Below are 18,830 nucleotides of genomic sequence, written 5' to 3' on the forward strand. Positions count from 1 at the left end.
ATTAGAGTTAGTTTTGAGTGAATAAATTAATTTTCTTCCTCGTTGTCAATTGATAGATAAACGTGATACAATTAAATATACCACGATCGTACACGATGTGAAGCACTGGGTGTATGTGTATCTTTTTACGACGACTTGTGCTTTACTACTGGCGCATTTTGCCCTCATAGCCCAGCTGGGTGCAGGTGATCACATCGTATGGCTAAAGAAAACTAACTAAATAAGAAATGCTGCAAGTTACCGAGTTCAAATTTTTTATTTTCTGAATACTATCAACGCTAATGAATGCAATGAATGACGAGAACGAGAACTTGGGTCGATCACACTTTATCACAAGTTCCTATCTAATAACGAGAAAATTTCAAACCGTACCTTGTTCATTAAATCGCAATATTTTTCGTAGGTATGGCTAATCAAATATTAAATCATTAAGTATTTTATACCCACAACCCTTTTTTAGTTCAGAAAACATTTAAGTTTTTACGATAAAGTGTGTTAAGCAAAGCTGACGAATAAGCCCGCCGACTAGTCACGCGAACTTCCAGAAATTGGCTGCACGAAAACGCATCTCGGATGCCGTAAAGTAACTCAACTTACATGCAACCTTGTTTGTCATGTGGTCGCAATGCAACGGGAAAATGACGGCAACAAAACTTATTAAAATGCAACAATTAAACTATTCATAATAACGTACCCGTTAAATGAAAATGGTTTTAGGCCTTTAACCTATAAGTTTGTGCTGTATAAGTTAATGCTTTGTATCCATCTTACATCAACATTTTTACCTGAGAGTAAACTTAAATAGTCATCCAACAATCTCACACAACTAATTAAATTCCAATTATTAAGACGTGCAATACCTACAGGCCGTTCCTTTGGGATATGCATTCCGGTAATAGTGTTTCTAGGGGGCGATATTCCATTGCGCTGACGAGCGCGGCCGGCGCGTAATTCTGGCCAGGCGCTTATAATTATTGACAGTGCTCAATTCTAATATTACCCGTCCTGTAGCGCGCTTAAACTGCTTGACATTTAGAATATCACTCTTGCACTCGTTTGAACAGAAACACACCAGAAATGTTATCATCACTTTGGTTGATAACCATAACAAAGTGTGATTACCTATCAAGAAATACCAATGTGTTGTTTAAATAAAAAGGATTGTTATATTGGACAAATTAATATTTTATTATTATTAGTCTCGTTATTTCCTTCAGCTTTATAAGCTTTCGCTCGCCACAATAGTCTAGTGGTGACTGGATTCGAACTACCTACCCTTGAATCGGCAGTCCGATACTGTCAACTTTGGGCTATATTAGGTACCGTTATTTTCACTATTTTGACCAACAACGTTATAAATGGATAACATTGTAAAGGCTACTTTTCTGGGAAGTGCACCATCTTTTCAGAAAAATATTGGAGTTTCATAATGCAAAATCGTCTAAGTTAANTATTATTATTATTAAATGGTTTTAGGCCGAAAGTATCACACAACCTATTCCGACTACATGACTATAACTTTATTGGCTATCGCATGATATAAAATCTTTGCTTTGTAGTGTTAAATTACCCACGCTTTTACTTGTTTTGAAGAAACCTAAAAATTAAAAACTTAAATCCTCGTAATTTTGCGAGAAATGGGTCAAGCCCCAGAAGTATTTTCATCGATAAAATTATCCATAGATTACGCCCTTAAAGTTTGATCACATGCCCGGACACATTGTATAAGTTAATGCTTTGTATCCATCTTAAATTTTACCTAAGAGTAAACTTAAATAGTCATCCAACAATCTCACACAACTAATTGAATTCCAATGATTAATATTTTATTTTTAATACCTTGTTTGTACCACATGAAGCAATAAAGATATTATGATTATGATTAAGACGTGCAATACCTACAGGCCGTTCCTTTGGGATATGCATTCCGGTAATTTTAGTGTTTCTAGGGGGCGATATTCCATTGCGCTGAGGAGCGCGGCCGGCGCGTGATTTTGGCCAGGCGCTTATAATTATTGACTGTGCTCAATTCTAATATTACCCTTCCTGTAATGCTGTCTGAACTTTCTAGCTCAAACTTCACCGCGCTTAAACTGCTTGACATTTTGAACACATTTTCATCACTTTGTAGTACCTAGTTGAGAAAATATTGAAGGTCATTGAATATCTGTGTTAAAGTATTAGTTTATATTCAACAAATTTAATATTTATTATTAGTCTCGTTATTCCCTTCAGCTAAGCTTTCGCTCGCCACAATAGTCTAGTGGCGACTGAATTCGAACTACCTACCCTTGAATCGGCAGTCCGACACTGTCACCGCTGGGCTATTAACGTTATTTTTACTATTTTGACCAGCAACGTATAAATGAATAAAATTGTAAAGGCTACTTTTCTGGGAAGTGCACTTCTTTTCAGAAAAATGTTGGAGTTTCATAATGCAAAATCGTCTAAGTTAAATCGAACAGGACATCCGACGTCGTTGTTATCGCGCCGCGCTGATGGATCGCTCGCCTAATGGCGCGCGCGACGCCGCCCGCATCTTCGCTGCAAACTTTTAATCTTTCGGGCTCGCTGAATAAATCAAATTAGGGAACGCGACTCAGCCCGCCCTATCGCTGAACGGATCTAATAAAAATGCAAGGTCATGCGCCTCCGCGCGACGTCGCCTCGGGGCACCATATTGACTACAACATGATTTCGTAAAAAGGAACATACTCTGCATTAGCATCAACGTGATAGCGATCCAATTGAAAAACTTTTTTCCATCCAAAGTTTGTTATTATTCCGGCGATTTACTTCGGTTATTAATAGCCGCCATATACTTGTGTCAGTCTATGTGATTGTGGAACTACTTTAGCCAAAGACTACGGTGCCTTCGATTGACGAGGCTTTTGTCGCACTCTTATTGGATTCTATAAAAATTACATGACATCATAACTACCTTATCCTTTCTAATATTATTATAAATCTAGGATAGGTGGATAGATGGTTGTTTGTTACTCTTTAGCAACTCTAGGCGAAATTGCAACGATAATTTTCAAGACAAACTTAATATTACGCTTACAAAACCGCGGGAAAAAGCTAGCTTGTAAAAAGCTGTTGTTGTGTTATAAAGTAGCGAACCTATCTATGACTTTATTTGCTGCATAATATGCTACAAATAAGTATTGCTACCTTTTCGGAGTCATTTAATTTGTTTGAACTCGCAATTATAAAGTACATGTGCTTAAAAATAAATATAACTTTACAAGTGAACGTCCTACGTCTTTTATACTTCGTGATGATCATGCTCACGCGACATGCCGAAATCCGACAGCGACAACGCGATGACAAAGAAAACAAGAGAACTTTTAACAATGCCACCAAATGTGGTCGCTCTGCAGCGTGCTCTGCTTGATTTTGGTGGACAAAAGCAATGCAGTTCTATGCTACAAGAATACAACAAGCCTTTCCAAAAAAATTCAAGACATGGACATACCTGATTTAATCAATTTGAAATCAAATCCATTTGAAAAAGAACACTGCAACAGGCTCATTATTTTTGGTATGTAAAATCGATTATGAACCGCCTATTCCCTTCAATCCAGCATCGGCAAGGATCTCTCGACGTAATCCACATCACAACGAATTATTTATAATCGTGCGAGTTAATGCAACATAATCCCTTCGCGGCGGGCGGCGATGACGCACTAGGGCGGTCTGGGGCGAGTTGCGTTGGCCGCCCTCCCAAACCGCACCAGCCTTTATTTTAATCGAGAAAAAAATCTTCAATGTTCTTTTATGTCATTATTTGTTACTTTCATTAGCAGTACGAGCTGTGGTACGAGTATGATTTTAGTTAGTCTTTCTCAGCAACTTATACTCATCATTTAATTGTATGATCGAAGCAAATTAAATTATTGATGACATAAAGATTAATAAGGAAATCTGGCGTAGAAACAGAATTAACAGTAACATTAATAAATAAAATATATAAAAAACTATTTTTATTAATTTTGATCACCAACAAGGTTACATTGTAACATACTGACAGTAGCTTCACAGTTCATTTATGAAAACGTTTTATACTCGTATGTCCGCAAAAATATAGAGCAATTCACGAAAANCGGCGTTCAGCCTCCTTTCTTTAATCTATGTGCGGCGCGGCGTTTTATTTTTAATTAGTTTAGGACTTCTTTTGTTTTTCTCTCTTGCTATTGCCTGTACTGAACTGTCATGGTTTCAATATATTTGTAAAACCGTAAAAGAAAGTGTTTTAATTAAATGGCACCATGTTCTACGAAACAATGACTTTATTTGCTGCATTATATGCTACAAATAAGTATTGCTACCTTTTCGGAGTCATTTAATTTGTTCGAACTCGCAATTATAAAGTACATATTTGATGCTTAAAAATAAATATAACTTTACAAGTGAACGTCCTACGTCTTTTATACTTCGTGATGATCATGCTCACGCGACATGCCGAAATCCGACAACAATAACGCGATGACAAAGAAAACAAGGAGAACTTTTAACAATGCTGCCAAATGTGGTCGCTCTGCAGCGTGCTCTGCTTGACTTTGGTGGTTGCTACAAAAGCAATGAAGTTCTATGCTACAAGAATACAACAAGCCTTTCCAAAAAATTTCAAAATCAAAATTATCTTTATTTGTTTAGACTAATTAAATTAGTACTTACAAATCGTCAAAATTAAATGCTCTTAAGGAGCCTATAAATGTCTCATTCTTTTTTTGTCATACCAACGCTTCGAGACAAACATTTGGCAAGTGCTGAGAAGAAGCGTGAACAAGACATGGACATACCTAATTTAATCAATTTGAAATCAAATCCATTTGAAAAAGAACCCTGCAAACAGTCTCATAATTTTTGGTTTGTAAAATCGATTATAAACCGCCTATTCCTTCCAATCCAGCATCGGCAAGGATCTCCCGACGTAATCCACATCACAACGAATTATAATCGTGCGAGTTAATGCAACATAATCCCTTCGCGGCGGGCGGCGATGACGCACTAGGGCGGGCTGGGGCGAGTTGCGTTGGCCGCCCGCCCAAACCGCACCAGCCTTTATTTTAATCAAGAAAAAATCTTGAATGTTTTTTTATGTCATTAATTGTTACTTTCATTAGCAGTACGAGTATGATTTTAGTTAGTCTTATTGATGACAAAAAGATTATTAAGGAAATCTGGCGTAGAAAAACAGTAACATTAGTAAATAAAATATTTTTAATAAAAAACTATTTTTATTAATTTTGATCACCAACAAGGTTACATTGTAAAATTAATAAGAAAAACTTACAAAAACGAACTTGTTAAATGCAAACTTAATTAAAGGTGAAAACAACATACATAATACATTAGGGACTAAAGCAACAGCAATCAGGAGTTAATTAGTGGTTAAATGTTCGCCTAATGTTAAAATTTTGGCATTATAGCATAAATAAATAAAAACTGTCAATAATTATTATAATATGGTGTAATTGCTCAAATGCTTGTTCATATTGGTGAGATTTGTCGAAGCATGTGGATTGGTATTTACGTAATGTTGCGGCCCTGCTCGCGCCTACTGATATTCTCATAGCAAAATCTACCTCTGCTGTAATTGCCACATAACTTTTGTCAGTCAATCCCAACTAATATTATAAATGCGAAAGTAACTCTGTCTGTCTGTCTGTCTGTTACGCTTTCCCGCTTAAACCTCGCAACCGATTTTGATGAAATTTGGCATAGAGATAGTTTGAGTCCCGGGAAAGAACATAGGATAGTTTTTATCCCGGTTTTTGAAACAGGGACGCGCGCGATAAAGTTTTTCTGTGACAGACAAAATTCCACGCGGGCGAAGCCGCGGGCGGAAAGCTAGTACTTTATATTGAGCCCTCTATCTATCTACGAGTTAACCACTGTGTAAATTCACTTGTCTTTTGAAATCCGATGGAAAAACATCAAAATTTTAACGTCTCAAGAATACAACGAAATAATGCTTTATAAAATTCCATCGCGTCTACAAGGGGCGAACGCGTAAACTAAGGAAAAATGGAAATAAACTACTACTGCATTACGGTTAAATAATGCTCTATTTGACATTAACAGATTAAGAGCAAATAACGGATATGACTAATATTGGAGTAGTGGTAGCCGTAATAATTGTATTTTTGTAACTTTCTGTTCTCAGTTAGCTACAACATTCAGTTCTCATTTAAATATTGGTAGGTAAGTATAGGTATTCACTAAATAATAAGCAAAATAATAGATTTTACCGAACGAAAACGTTATGTTTCGTGGAACAAAATGAGAACTACACTATCTACGGTTATAAATGCATTACTTTTCTTGTAGATTTTTATGTATTTTAAAAGTAACAGCATTGACTTAATACATTTTTTGGAATAGGTAAATTAGTACCTAAGTAAATACCAGCTTAACCTAACCTTCAAAATTATTGATGTAGTACCTACGCTGAATTAACTTCAATTTAGCTTCAGATTGTATAGAGGTAAGTAGTCATATACGAAACCACGGACGAAACATAATGTTTACTTAGTTTTAATAATTTGGCAGCACTAGATTATTTTCTACACAAAACAATATGAATATAAATTATTAGCCGTTTTCGCTTGACACTTGAAGCCAAATAAAACTGGTATTTTGGGATAAAAATCTGAAAAAAACCGAGTTTTATTTGGCTTCAAGTTTAATAGAAAATTGGTATTACAAAATGATGTGCGTATCGCGTTCGCGACGATCGGAAGGCAAATAAATAAATAATAAATTTATTTTCGTAACTTAGTCTATGTATAAAGATAGTTAGTGGTAGGAACTTCCCTTTAGGTTTGCCTAAACGCAGGCAATGTATTGACACGTCTTGACATTGCCTGTGTTAAAAATCTGTCAAACTACATACAAAAAACACCAGATAACATTATAGTTACGGTCAAAGTTAGGTGGTGCAACTCAGCCTAACAGTAACTGGCTAAACGCCTACAATTTTACTAAGGCAATGTTTCATAAATGAGTATGGCGAGTGACGTATGTGTGCAGGAGCCGTAACATTTAGTCCCAAACTAAGCAAAGCTTGTAGGACTATGGGTAAGTACTAGACAGCGAATATAAACATACTTAAATACTTTTTTTTTGTAAATACATACAAATTACCTATACCTAGGTACATAGTAACACCCAGACCAGTCACAGAAATTAAAATTCATCATTTCAATTTCTGCCTGACCGGGAATCGACCCCGGGACCTCTCGGCATAGTTGTCCTTTCTGAACTACTACACCAAACGACATTTATTTTTAGATAAATGGACTAGATTTTCCCTTGAGCTCTATAGAGCGATTATATTGAATACGATCTCACGTCTCATGTCAATTGAATGCTGGACACGGAAGAGCGTCCAAAAGCGATGGCCCCGACACGCCAGGCCCCGGCTCGCGGTCCAGTGCGACGGGTTAAGAATGCGCTTTCCGTGTTGTCGGGAAGTCGGTTTAACTATCCACTTGCTCACGGTTTGGACGACATGGCAGACATTTTAAAACTACCAATACGCACGTATTTAACACGCTTTTGCGTTTTATTGCAATTAAACTGTGCTTGTGACCACGGCTGTACCAAGACAGCGTTACATGACTTGTAGTGCATTAGAAATGTCGCGTTGAGACCAGTAGCCTTATTCACGTAACAAAACTTCAACGACAACAAATCTCTTGAGTTGCGATCCTATCGATAAATCGTTCAATCGAAATGACCCTTGTGAATACGGATTTAGAACTGTTTTTCAATGCGACGTCTTCTGAACATCAGCGAGATCTTGACTGTCTAAATACGTGAATTAGGTATCCGAATGTTACTCTAGGTTTCCCAATCCTACCACTATTACAAATGCGAAAAGTGAAGATGATTTATGTTTGTTACTTAAAAGTTTCATCAAAATCGTTCAGTACTTTCTGTTTCACGCAAAAAGTACTGAACGGATTTAGATGAAACAACGGTATTATAACGGAACTATTACAAACTGAATTTCACGCGGACGAAGCCATGGGCAAAAGTTAGTCTTTAATATTACTCGTAATAGTAATTTATTTTTTTCTTATCTGTTAATTAGGTATATTATTTTAAGCATGGTAAACCTAAACGTGTGTTTCTCTCGAAGCCTCCGCGTAGCTTGATTGCTATTCTAAATAAACACAGTTATTTCTATCTACATTAAGCCTAATTTAGTAAAAGCGTTGGTTCTTGTGCGCGACTATAATTATTCCAAAAGTTGAAGCCCGGGAGCGCCGCGGCAAAGCCTGCAAGTACCGACCGGAATTCAACAAGATTACGATTTTTCGTTCCCGGAAAAACCGGGATTAGAAATTTATTGCGGCACTGCAGCCCGGAACATGGATAAAAAAATGGTTCACGGGCGTTTTGGGGATGCGATTATTTAAATTACCTTACACCCAACGAAATGTTTGAGATAAAATATTTTGGCGTTAGGGTGTTTTATGAGCAGCCCTCGATCGCTTATTATGCGTAAAGGTGTGAGAAAATTCTAATTCTATCGATTCGGCGTTTATGAAACGAATAATAAATAATAACTTTATCCAAACAATAGTGATGTTAAAGTAAGTAGGTAGGTAGGTTATAAATTAATTTAGTGCATTGGTAGATGAGAGTGACAACTACCCTCCGCGCTAGTAATACAACTGTGTTGCGGCAAATGTTAAAAGGTCATCGTTAAATAAAAATATTATGTAGGTATTAATTATTAATCACATTGTAACACCTTTATTACTATTTTGGAAGCAATAAACGTATTGAGTATTGAGTATTATGATACATGAATCGTGTAAAACAAATCCCACCAAAAACATTCTGTAAAAAACTAGCCAAGTCTCGATGGAGCTGCTTGTTTATCTCTAAAAAGTAATGAAATCTAGACAAAGTCGTGCCAAGTCTATGGTTCCTTACTGCGATTTCTTTATTATTATAGTTAACTAGCTGACCCGGCGAACTTCGTACCGCCTTAGCGTAGAGATTTTCTTAATATTTTTTTCCGTAAGAACCATCCTTGGACTTCCACAAACATTTAAAAAAAAGAATTATCGAAATCGGTTCAGCCGTTCACACGTGATGCCGTGACAACGCGAAACGGGTTTCATTTTTATATATAGTTAATGTTGTGTGACTTGGCCGTTGAATCAAAAATTAACTATGAATCAAAAAACTGGGCCTAAGGCCCAGTTTTTTGATTCATAGTTAAAATAACAAATTGTTAAATTTTGCTACTAATGGTTAAATATTAACAAAATGTTAACAAATAGTTAAAAAATGTACTAAAAGTCAAGCTAACCATTGTTCGAAAAACATTTTTTTCTGATATTTAACCACTTGTCATTTGACATCTGTCAAATTTGACTATTGGTTATTTTAACTACGAATCAAAAAACCGGGCCTAAGTGAAACAATGAATAAGTATGGGTAGACTTAATATTACGAGGTTTCGATCTTCCCTTTCCCCAAATTTCTTATAAGTTATAATTATAATCATGGTATACCTAAGTGGTTTACACATAATTATTACAATAGAATTTTAACAGTTCTTGTGCCTTTAGATAGTAAAAAATGATTTTTACAGTGACATAATTTTATTAACTTTCTGTTTCTACGTGTGTACAAAAATTTCTTTATGTAATTTTTATTTACCTACCTCAAGACCGAAAACGTATATTATCATTGAGAGACACGGTTTGCGACTGCAATATTATTTATGAAGAAATAGTTCTTATTCTCCGGTACTATTCCTAACAGGGGCGTTGGTTGAATATATAATAAACTAGCTTTCCGCCCGCGGCTTCGCCCGCGTGGAATTTTGTCTGTCACAGAAAAACTTTATCGCGCGCGTCCCTGTTTCAAAAACCGGGATAAAAACTATCCTATGTTCTTTCCCGGGACTCAAACTATCTCTATGCCAAATTTCATCAAAATCGGTTGCGAGGTTTAAGCGGGAAAGCGTAACAGACAGACAGACAGACAGAGTTACTTTCGCATTTATAATATTAGTTGGGATAATTATAAAATGTGCAGTTTTTATCTCATCCGAAAAGGGAACTCTGCGGCCTCACGATCTGATGCATTATTATAATAAATTATCAGTTTTATAAATTACTAGCTTTCCGCCCGCGGCTTCGCCCGCGTGGAATTTTGTCTGTCACAGAAAAACTTTATCGCGCGCGTCCCTGTTTTGGTTGCAGGAGCGTAGTTCGGCGCGGGCGCCGCCGGCGGCAGTAGGCGGCATGAGGCGCGCGGCGCCCGCGCTCACCGTGGCGCTGCTCGCCGCGCTCGCCGCCGCGCCCCGCGCCGACCATCGCGCCGAGCCCCGCGCCGAGCGTCGCGCCGCCCGCGCGCCGCGCTCCGTCATCGAGGTGGAGGGCCCGGTGCCCACTGACACAGGTGTTATAGGTGAGTCAAACTATCCTAATATAATNCTCTGTCTGTCTGTCTTATTTTCACGCCTAAACCACTGAACCGATTTTGATGAAATGGCATAGAGATAGTTTGAGTCCCGGGAAAGGACATAGGATAGTTTTTATCCCGGTTTGGACGCGCGCGATAAAGTTTTTCTGTAACAGACCAAATTCCACGCGGGCGAAGCCGCGGGCGGAAAGCTAGTGTTCATATTATGACTGTGTTACTTTACATAGCATTTAAAAAAAAACAATAGGTAGGTAAGTTTGTTGTTACCCGACTGCGCCAAAAGGAGGGTTAATTATTATTAACATAAATGTTAAAATCCGTTGTTCATTTCAAGACATCAAACTAAAGTAGATGCAATAACGTATTATACTCGTACGCACTCGTACGTGTAGAAAGGAAAAATTTCTGAATCGGATTTTCGAAATGATCAATTGTTTTACAGTTTAAAATTGCCTGTACTCGTAGTAGGTAACTATTAATTAATAATAATTATCGTTGATTACGGTCATTACGTTATTTCAATCAATAGCAGATACATTACAGATAATTAACATGACCTTTGTACCATACCACTAGTTATAATACGATCCTTTCATAGTATACAATCGGTATTGTAGAAGTAAAATGGTATAATAATGGTAGAATACCTACATAAAACGATAATAAAACATGCAAACATACCTGGCATCACGAATGTCTGCTCTGGCTTATTCTCGATTTATTTCAGCTTCACAACGCTGCGCTACACTCTCCACTCCACAAATACTACTTGTACTTATCACTATTTAATACTGCACTTGAAATTATTATAAGAACATAATTAAAGCATGAAAGTTATTGACACGACGCGGCGCGGGCGCATTGTAAACGCGCGGGAAAAGACTGAACGTACGGCACAGACGCGCCGCGTCGCCCCGGCTGGCGCGACAAAAATCTCAGTCTACCCGCACTACATAAATAATCAACAAATGTACAGTCGGTAACCAATTGTTCGGACGTAATCGTAATTAATATTTGTTAAAGCAGAATTTCAATCTGATGTTAAAATTCAAAAGGGCATTACCAGCATTAAGCTCTTTACGGGGAATATCACTTGGTGGAAATCATGACGAAGGTTACATCACTCGGAACCTCAACCACAGAAGAACTGGGTATCTTACCTCCTCTTTTAATTATAAACTTTTCATTATTAAATTCATCATTGAGTAGAAGATCACGCTCAACCTGTATTTTTCTCAAAAGTTTGCTGGTCCGTGGAATGCGCGTCCCCTCCTCCAACCGCGATTTAACGCAATTAGTTAGTAATTAAACGCAATTAATGTGCCTTATTTTACACAATTTTTGTAAATAATAAATAAAACAAATTTTAAATATAGTTTGTTGTAGTTATAGATAGCTACCCTTCCAGTGACGTCATACCGCCAGCGGCAAACTTAGCGCGAACGGATAGTACCGAGCCTCGATGAAACGATAAAATTCACTAGCATCAGTACTCTAGGCTAAGCCTATAAACTTTCCGTGATTTGACACATGAAAAATGTCTACGCACGTTAGAGGGGCTCTTCAGATCATTCAAAATTATGACATCTTTTAGAGAAATCCACAAAACAGCGAGCGGCCCGGCCTCAGTAATGTGTTACAGTTTCCGTCCTTATTCCATCGGGGTAAGGTCAAAAAGTGTTTTCGTACTGCGCACCTGACTGTACTGGCACGGGCTCGTAAAAAACACATCAATCTCGGCGCGAGCGGTGATCAATCACCGGCCCCGCGCCCCCCGCCCCTCATCCGCCCGCGCCGCCGCGCTCCAACCCTTCCATCTTGACGCGCGAACAAACACCTCTGATAGTGCCGAGATCTTTTCGAGTTAGAAATTATAACTAGTCTTATTATTGTTCAAATAATTACTTGACTTGAGTAAGTAGGTACCTACCTACACTCTGTGAAAATCAAAACCATTATGCATGTTGCGGCGGCCCTACTCACGCCTATTTATATTCTAATAGCAAAATTTACCTCTACTGTAATTTCCACATAACTTTTGTCAGTCAATTAATTTAGATAACCACTGTATAAATTCACTTCTCTTTTGGATTCCGATCGAACTACATCAAAATTGTAACGTCTCAAGAATACAACAAAATACGCAGTTTCCGAGTAATCCGAGTTTAATTATTATAAAATTCCATCGCGTCTGCAAGGCTCGAACAAAGTAATTTGTTTCTGTAAATTGGAAAATAGATGTTCAAGATGGTTAGTAACTAGGTACCTACCTACTAGGTATCAAATCAAATCAAATCAAATCAAATTCGTTTATTTGTGGAACATAGGTAAATAACATATTACAGGTGTTAAAAATGAAGTCGGTATCACTATAAGGTATAAGGTAAGCTGTGATTCAAGGCTGAAAATATGACAGGCAAAAATTCGTTCTGCTTACAGCGGTTCGGGCTACAGTCATTCTATAATGTTACAATTAAAATCGTTTTCAGTCAGAATAACGTTCTTTTGAAATTGAATTGCGCAAGTAAGTAGGTACACTATGTGGAAAAATGACTGAGACGAAGAGCTAGATATTATCGCACACCGAGGTATGGGCAACGCACGGGTGGGGGAAGGAGAAAGTAACCGATATGGTGTTTACACTAATATGTACGTTTTGTCCAATTTTCCGCATTGTACCTACTTGCGCTAATAGGGTAATTCGGGGTCCCGACTATCGGTATTATTAATAATCGGGTGCGTAATGCGGCAACAGATTGTAACAAGGAGATTTCTTTGCTAGTTTTATGATGAAATAATTTGTGGTTGCAGGAGCGTAGTTCGGCGCGGGCGCCGCCGGCGGCAGTAGGCGGCATGAGGCGCGCGGCGCCCGCGCTCACCGTGGCGCTGCTCGCCGCGCTCGCCGCCGCGCCCCGCGCCGACCATCGCGCCGAGCCCCGCGCCGAGCGTCGTGCCGCCCGCGCGCCGCGCTCCGTCATCGAGGTGGAGGGCCCGGTGCCCACTGACACAGGTGTTNATAATTTACTACATAACAATGTGAAATGAGCATGTGACTCCGGCTGAGTTGAATACTTTGATTCATCCCTTGGATGTCGTGAAAGACGAAAATCAAACCTCCACAAGCTGTCTGGTCAGTGCGTGGAGAGCCTGGTAACTTAGGGCCAGTCCATGATGGGTTCCTTCTTATAAATTAGAGAGGATTTTAATCCTACATTAGTCTAAATAAGCTGAAAATGATGATTAAACCATATGCGGACTTCAGCGCCTTCAAGAATTTATCTGCAATATCACAACACACTGGTTTATGGCTCGACCAGCTGCGTAGGAGCAGTTTAATATAATTTAATTATAAGGTATCGTAATTAATTGAGCTCGCGTATTTAATTAACTATTTTTCTGAACCTCTTTCGATATTTTTCTCTTCTCGTGTGCTCATCTACGTAGTAGTTTAAGTAGTAACTGTGATTCGAACTTTATCGTGAGTAGCTAGGTACGAGTAGTTTACCTATGGAACCATGCTTTAATAGATATTTAAGTAAATTTATTTTGATTTGATAAATTATTATTAAGCGTGTATAATATTAATAATAATTAAATATTACCACAAACATTACAATAATTCTATTCGGAAGGTCATTATCAATTCAGGTAGATAACCACGGACTATGTCTTCGTTATACCGTTAACGTGTTGCATGGAATAGCCTACCTTACACTTTTTAGGCACTCGTATAGTGATGACGATGATGTGTGAGTTGTAAAAGTAATGTGTCGGCGCGCAGACGTGCACCCGCTGGACCTGGCGGAGCTGCCGGAGATGGCGGAGGTGCCGGCGTGGCGCGAGCTGTGGTACGGCTCGCTGGACGCGCTGCGCCTGCTGCGCGAGCCCAGCATCAACAACACGCAGGAGGACGTGCTGGCGCAGCTCGGCGCCGTGGCCTTCCTGCACTGCCCCGTGCGCAACCTCGGCGAGCGGGGGGTACGTGTCCATTCTACTTCATTTTTAAACATCATTTTGTGGTTAAACAGACGTGCAATAGGTATGAAATTATGATTTTTTAACTACGTCTTTGATTTTATTTAAGGAAAAGGGGGAAAGAAAAGAATGCCAATAATGATTTCAATCCATGACCAGAAATAAAATTGGTTTCTTCAGATTTCAACTCCTTCAGGAATTTTAACCGCAATATCTCACCACGCTTGTCTATTGCTCGACTCGTAACGTAGGAGTAACACCTATTTTAATTTCATACATAAAAAATGTGAGGCTGTGATTGATCCCAGAGGGTGCGTATAAATAAAAAGCCTTCATGCATGTTTTTATTGATTTACATGTCTCGTACTTAGTTTGCCATGCAAATCTATTAGTGTATAACTGATAAGATAAAACTCAAGATATTTTTTTACAAAATCCAGTACAGCGTATTGAAGTTAAGAGAGTACGTTTTGTGTCAAACCTATTTTTATTTAGTTTGTTATCTATAAGTTAGCTGTGCCTTACAAATAAACAAATAAATGTATAAATAAACTACCTACTATCGGAATTTCACAAATTTTTCTTATGTTTCCGTTTCCAGGTGTCATGGGTGCGGAGGCGGGACTGGCACATCATCAGCTCGGGCGTGCTCATGTACACCAACGACGAGCGCTTCCAGGTGCTGCACAGCGAGGGCTCCGACGACTGGATCCTGCAGATCAAGTACGTGCAGAAGCGCGACAACGGCACCTACGAATGTCAGGTAACTGCTTAATGATTACGATATTACATTACTGTTTCACATTGAACTCATTTTGAATATGGCCAAAAGAATAATACGTCATGAGTAGAGTGAATTGGGCTAACAATGTCTGACGTAGCGTGTTGTTGTGTTTTCAGGTGTCCACGGCGTCGGGCACGCTGTCGCGGCTCGTGCACCTGCACATCGCCGTGCCCGAGGCCTTCATCCTGGGCGCCGACGAGCACCACGTGGACGCCGGCTCCACCATCAACCTCGTCTGCATCATCGAAAAGGTGATCATCAGTTCAGCGTATTGATCGAATCAGAAATGAGGAAATCCGTAAACGAACTAAAGTCGCTGACATAGCCCGACGGATTAGCAAGCTGAAGTGGCAATGGGCAGGGCACATAGTAGGTACGCAGAACTGACGGCCGATGGGGCAGCAAGGTTCTGGAATGGAGGCCGCGTACCGGAAGGCGCAGCGTGTGACGTCCACCTACAAGGTGGACCGACGACATCGTAAAGGTAGCAGGGAAACGCTGGACGCAGGTCGCTACCAATCGATCAACATGGAAAGCATTAGGGGAGGCCTATGTTCAGCAGTGGACGTCCTATGGCTGACATGATGATGATGATGATGATCGTAGCATGAGTGTTGTCAGCTACCTATAATGGGTTGTTTAGTATGATTCTTAACAGTTAATTTGGCGCGTGGCCCATCATGTTTCGCAAAGCACTACATGACATATGGGACATTGACCTACAGACTGTGTGCTAATGGTGCCCTAGTGCTACCACTAACGAAGGCGCTGTTCCCCGCAGAGCCCGGTGCCGCCGCAGTACGTGTTCTGGTACCACAACTCGCGCATGATCAACTACGACGCGGCGCGCGGCGTGACGGTGGTGACGGAGCCGGGGCCCAAGACGCAGTCCACGCTGGCCATCCGCGCCGCCGCGCCGCGCCACTCCGGGAACTACACCTGCTGCGCCGCCAACACCGAGCCCGCGCACATCTACGTCTACGTCTCCGAGGGCAGTCAGTATCGCGCTTCTTTACCGCCACTTCCCGCTCTGAACTCCACCGTACCTTTGAAATGATGATCTGATTTAAAAGACAGTAACAACATCTAATAGATGATGTGTAATACCAACAGGTGACAAAATGGCAGCCACGCTGAGCCGCAACAGGAGCGGGGAGCGGGCGCTGGCCACCGCGCTGCCGCTCGCCGCCGCGCTCGTGCTCGCCGCTGCCGCGCGAATGCACGCTCGCGGTGCCTGCGCGCTCCCGCCGCTAGGGCTCTGAGCGTGGACACAGCTGCGACGAAAACGGACGCTTAGTGGCGATGCTAGTGATTGTTTACGGAGCACACACCATGATCGTGCTCAATAATAAGCGGTTGTTTGAAATAGATATTTGATCAGTTTATTATTTATTTATCAGAAATTTCAATTATATTTTCAAGTAAATAACGCAACACATCGAATTTACTGAAAATACATTTTTATTTACCTTGATAATAACAAAATAACGCATTATTGTTGTTTATTTTCTCGTTACTGTTATAAAATTACACAAAATTTAAATCTTCAGTCCATTGCCTGTAATTTGCATGGATGTAAATTGTCTGTACATACGTATTCTTACTGTAACGAAACGGGGTCTGGTGGAGAGACGTTATAACGTTTGTGTAAATATTCGTGAGTTAATTATCGACAAATCTATTGAAACATTTATAAATAATTATAAAGGTTTTACATTAAGGAATCACAAACCATTGTCATCGATCGTATGTTGTGTAAATAATAACTTCTTTAAGTCGAGGTTGCGCGCCCGCCGCCTGTGTCCCAGCTCAGCCGACCGAGCTCTAAGCTCAGCTTACGCCTCGCGAACTGTACTTAACTACAGCTGACTACAAGCTGCCTCTTATTTAATTAATATTGATCAGTGGTATAATTTGATTTTTGTATTCGTACCCTAAAGCAATATTAAAATGATACGAAAGAATCTGAGACGTGGCACGGTCGACGAGCGCGCTTGTGTTTCTTGTTAATGACTCCTGTCCCTCATGACTTCCACAAATAAAATACAAAACAATTCGAATTAATTAGCGTGTTTTATTCGTGTGCAACGAGTATAAATGCAATTTTCACCTAAAGTGCTTGTCAAATAAGTACTATTATAAATATCACCAAAAACGTTGTTTAATAATCTTAAAACTGTGTATGTAAGTAACGCAACTACCTAATCAAAATTCTTTTCATTAATTAATTATCCTTCAAAACAGAAATACGGTAATTTGTTCTAGCATCTGTTTATTTTCAATCAAGATATAAAATAATAAGTAACTAAATAAAATAAAAGATTTATCTTATATCGATAGGTACTTACGGCACTTACCCCATCACTACGCATAACTTCGCCTTTTGTCCTGAGTACTGTGTGTTTGAAACAAAACCAGTTTAATTGGAGCCGGGTCACGATGTTCGGTACACAGCGCGAGAGACCAACAAATTATTTAATATTTCTTTTAAAAACTACCCGGCTTAAAAATTAATCAATTGGTTTAAAAATTATAATCTTTGTATGAAGTTTATATCATGCCAATGTGGGCATTCGTATTTTTCCTTTTTTCTCACCTACCCGCTTCTGTCTAAATAATTTTACCCGGTATTATTCGCTGCTTCTCATAGTCTACGAACTGACGTGGCTCACTCCGGACGCCGTCGCGCTGCATCGGAGTCACGGCACAAGTCACGGCCTCTTTTTTCTGGAACCTTCTCTCGAAGTCCACGCCAAGTGCAGTGGCTTGGGCTTGGAGGCCTGAACTGTTCAGCCAACGCTGAGAACTGAAATATTTGTGGAGTGTATTTTGTGAAGTGCGCTTTATAATAATAATGTCCTTCATTATATTCCATCTTCGAGGTCAGACAAGATTTGGGAACCGCGGTTCACGCCCCTGAAACTGCTGGTGCTGGTGGATTGCAGAACGGGTGAGTGCGCTGTTTTTGTTTGTAGTTGTAGAATGCAGCAATCTTCCCTTTCTTTATATCTTTTCTGAATCATAAAATTACCACGGCCTATAGTGAATATTACCAGCGTATAAATATTTTTCTCACATAATCACTATAAATAATAAATAAATTAAATGTTATTCTGATGTAAAAACAATAATATTGTAAAGTTGCATCAAAATCAGTTCAGTCGTTTTAACATGATAGAGAACAAACATGACGTTAGCATTAATTTAAACATTCGCATTTATAATATAAGTAGAATCTGTTATTATTTTTATAGTGTTACTGTATGTATTTGTTTAAATAAATAAATTTTGAGAATTTTATAGATAAGTATACAATTCTTTAAAAGCTACTTAAAAATTTAAACTTTAAATCAACATATTTATTTACAAGAAAATATACATTTTGTTAGTTAAGAATATCCAATTTAACCATATTGAGACACAATTTTAATAGATAAACTCAAACAAAATTACATGCTTTGAAGGATATCATACCGGACCAGTGACAAACGAGAACCGCCAGTGCGCGCACGTGCGGGTGCGGGGCGGGGCGCGGCCTGCCTAGCTAGAAATCACTCTGTCGCCCAAACGCTCGCGCGTGCTCCGCACGCGCTCGCGCTTGGGTTAGGTT

At 39.4% G+C, this 18,830-nt stretch overlaps 1 protein-coding gene across 1 annotated transcript in view; it reads left to right on the plus strand.

The window, feature by feature from the left end:
• LOC114361746 (uncharacterized) overlaps positions 1 to 17,284 on the plus strand; it is a 68,665-nt gene extending 51,381 nt beyond the window's left edge. The window contains exons 4-9 of the mRNA XM_028316893.1: positions 10,239 to 10,446; positions 14,243 to 14,439; positions 15,038 to 15,199; positions 15,337 to 15,471; positions 16,002 to 16,215; positions 16,334 to 17,284. Coding sequence (XP_028172694.1) covers positions 10,239 to 10,446; positions 14,243 to 14,439; positions 15,038 to 15,199; positions 15,337 to 15,471; positions 16,002 to 16,215; positions 16,334 to 16,482 — 1,065 coding nt within the window. The 3' untranslated portion in view covers positions 16,483 to 17,284. The remainder of the gene's footprint in view (positions 1 to 10,238; positions 10,447 to 14,242; positions 14,440 to 15,037; positions 15,200 to 15,336; positions 15,472 to 16,001; positions 16,216 to 16,333) is intronic.
• The last annotated feature ends 1,546 nt before the right edge of the window (positions 17,285 to 18,830 follow it).

Source organism: Ostrinia furnacalis, unplaced genomic scaffold (genome assembly GCF_004193835.3).
Source record: "Ostrinia furnacalis isolate ACB-3 unplaced genomic scaffold, ASM419383v2 OfSCF5989, whole genome shotgun sequence".
NCBI classification, from domain to species: Eukaryota; Metazoa; Arthropoda; class Insecta; order Lepidoptera; family Crambidae; genus Ostrinia; species Ostrinia furnacalis.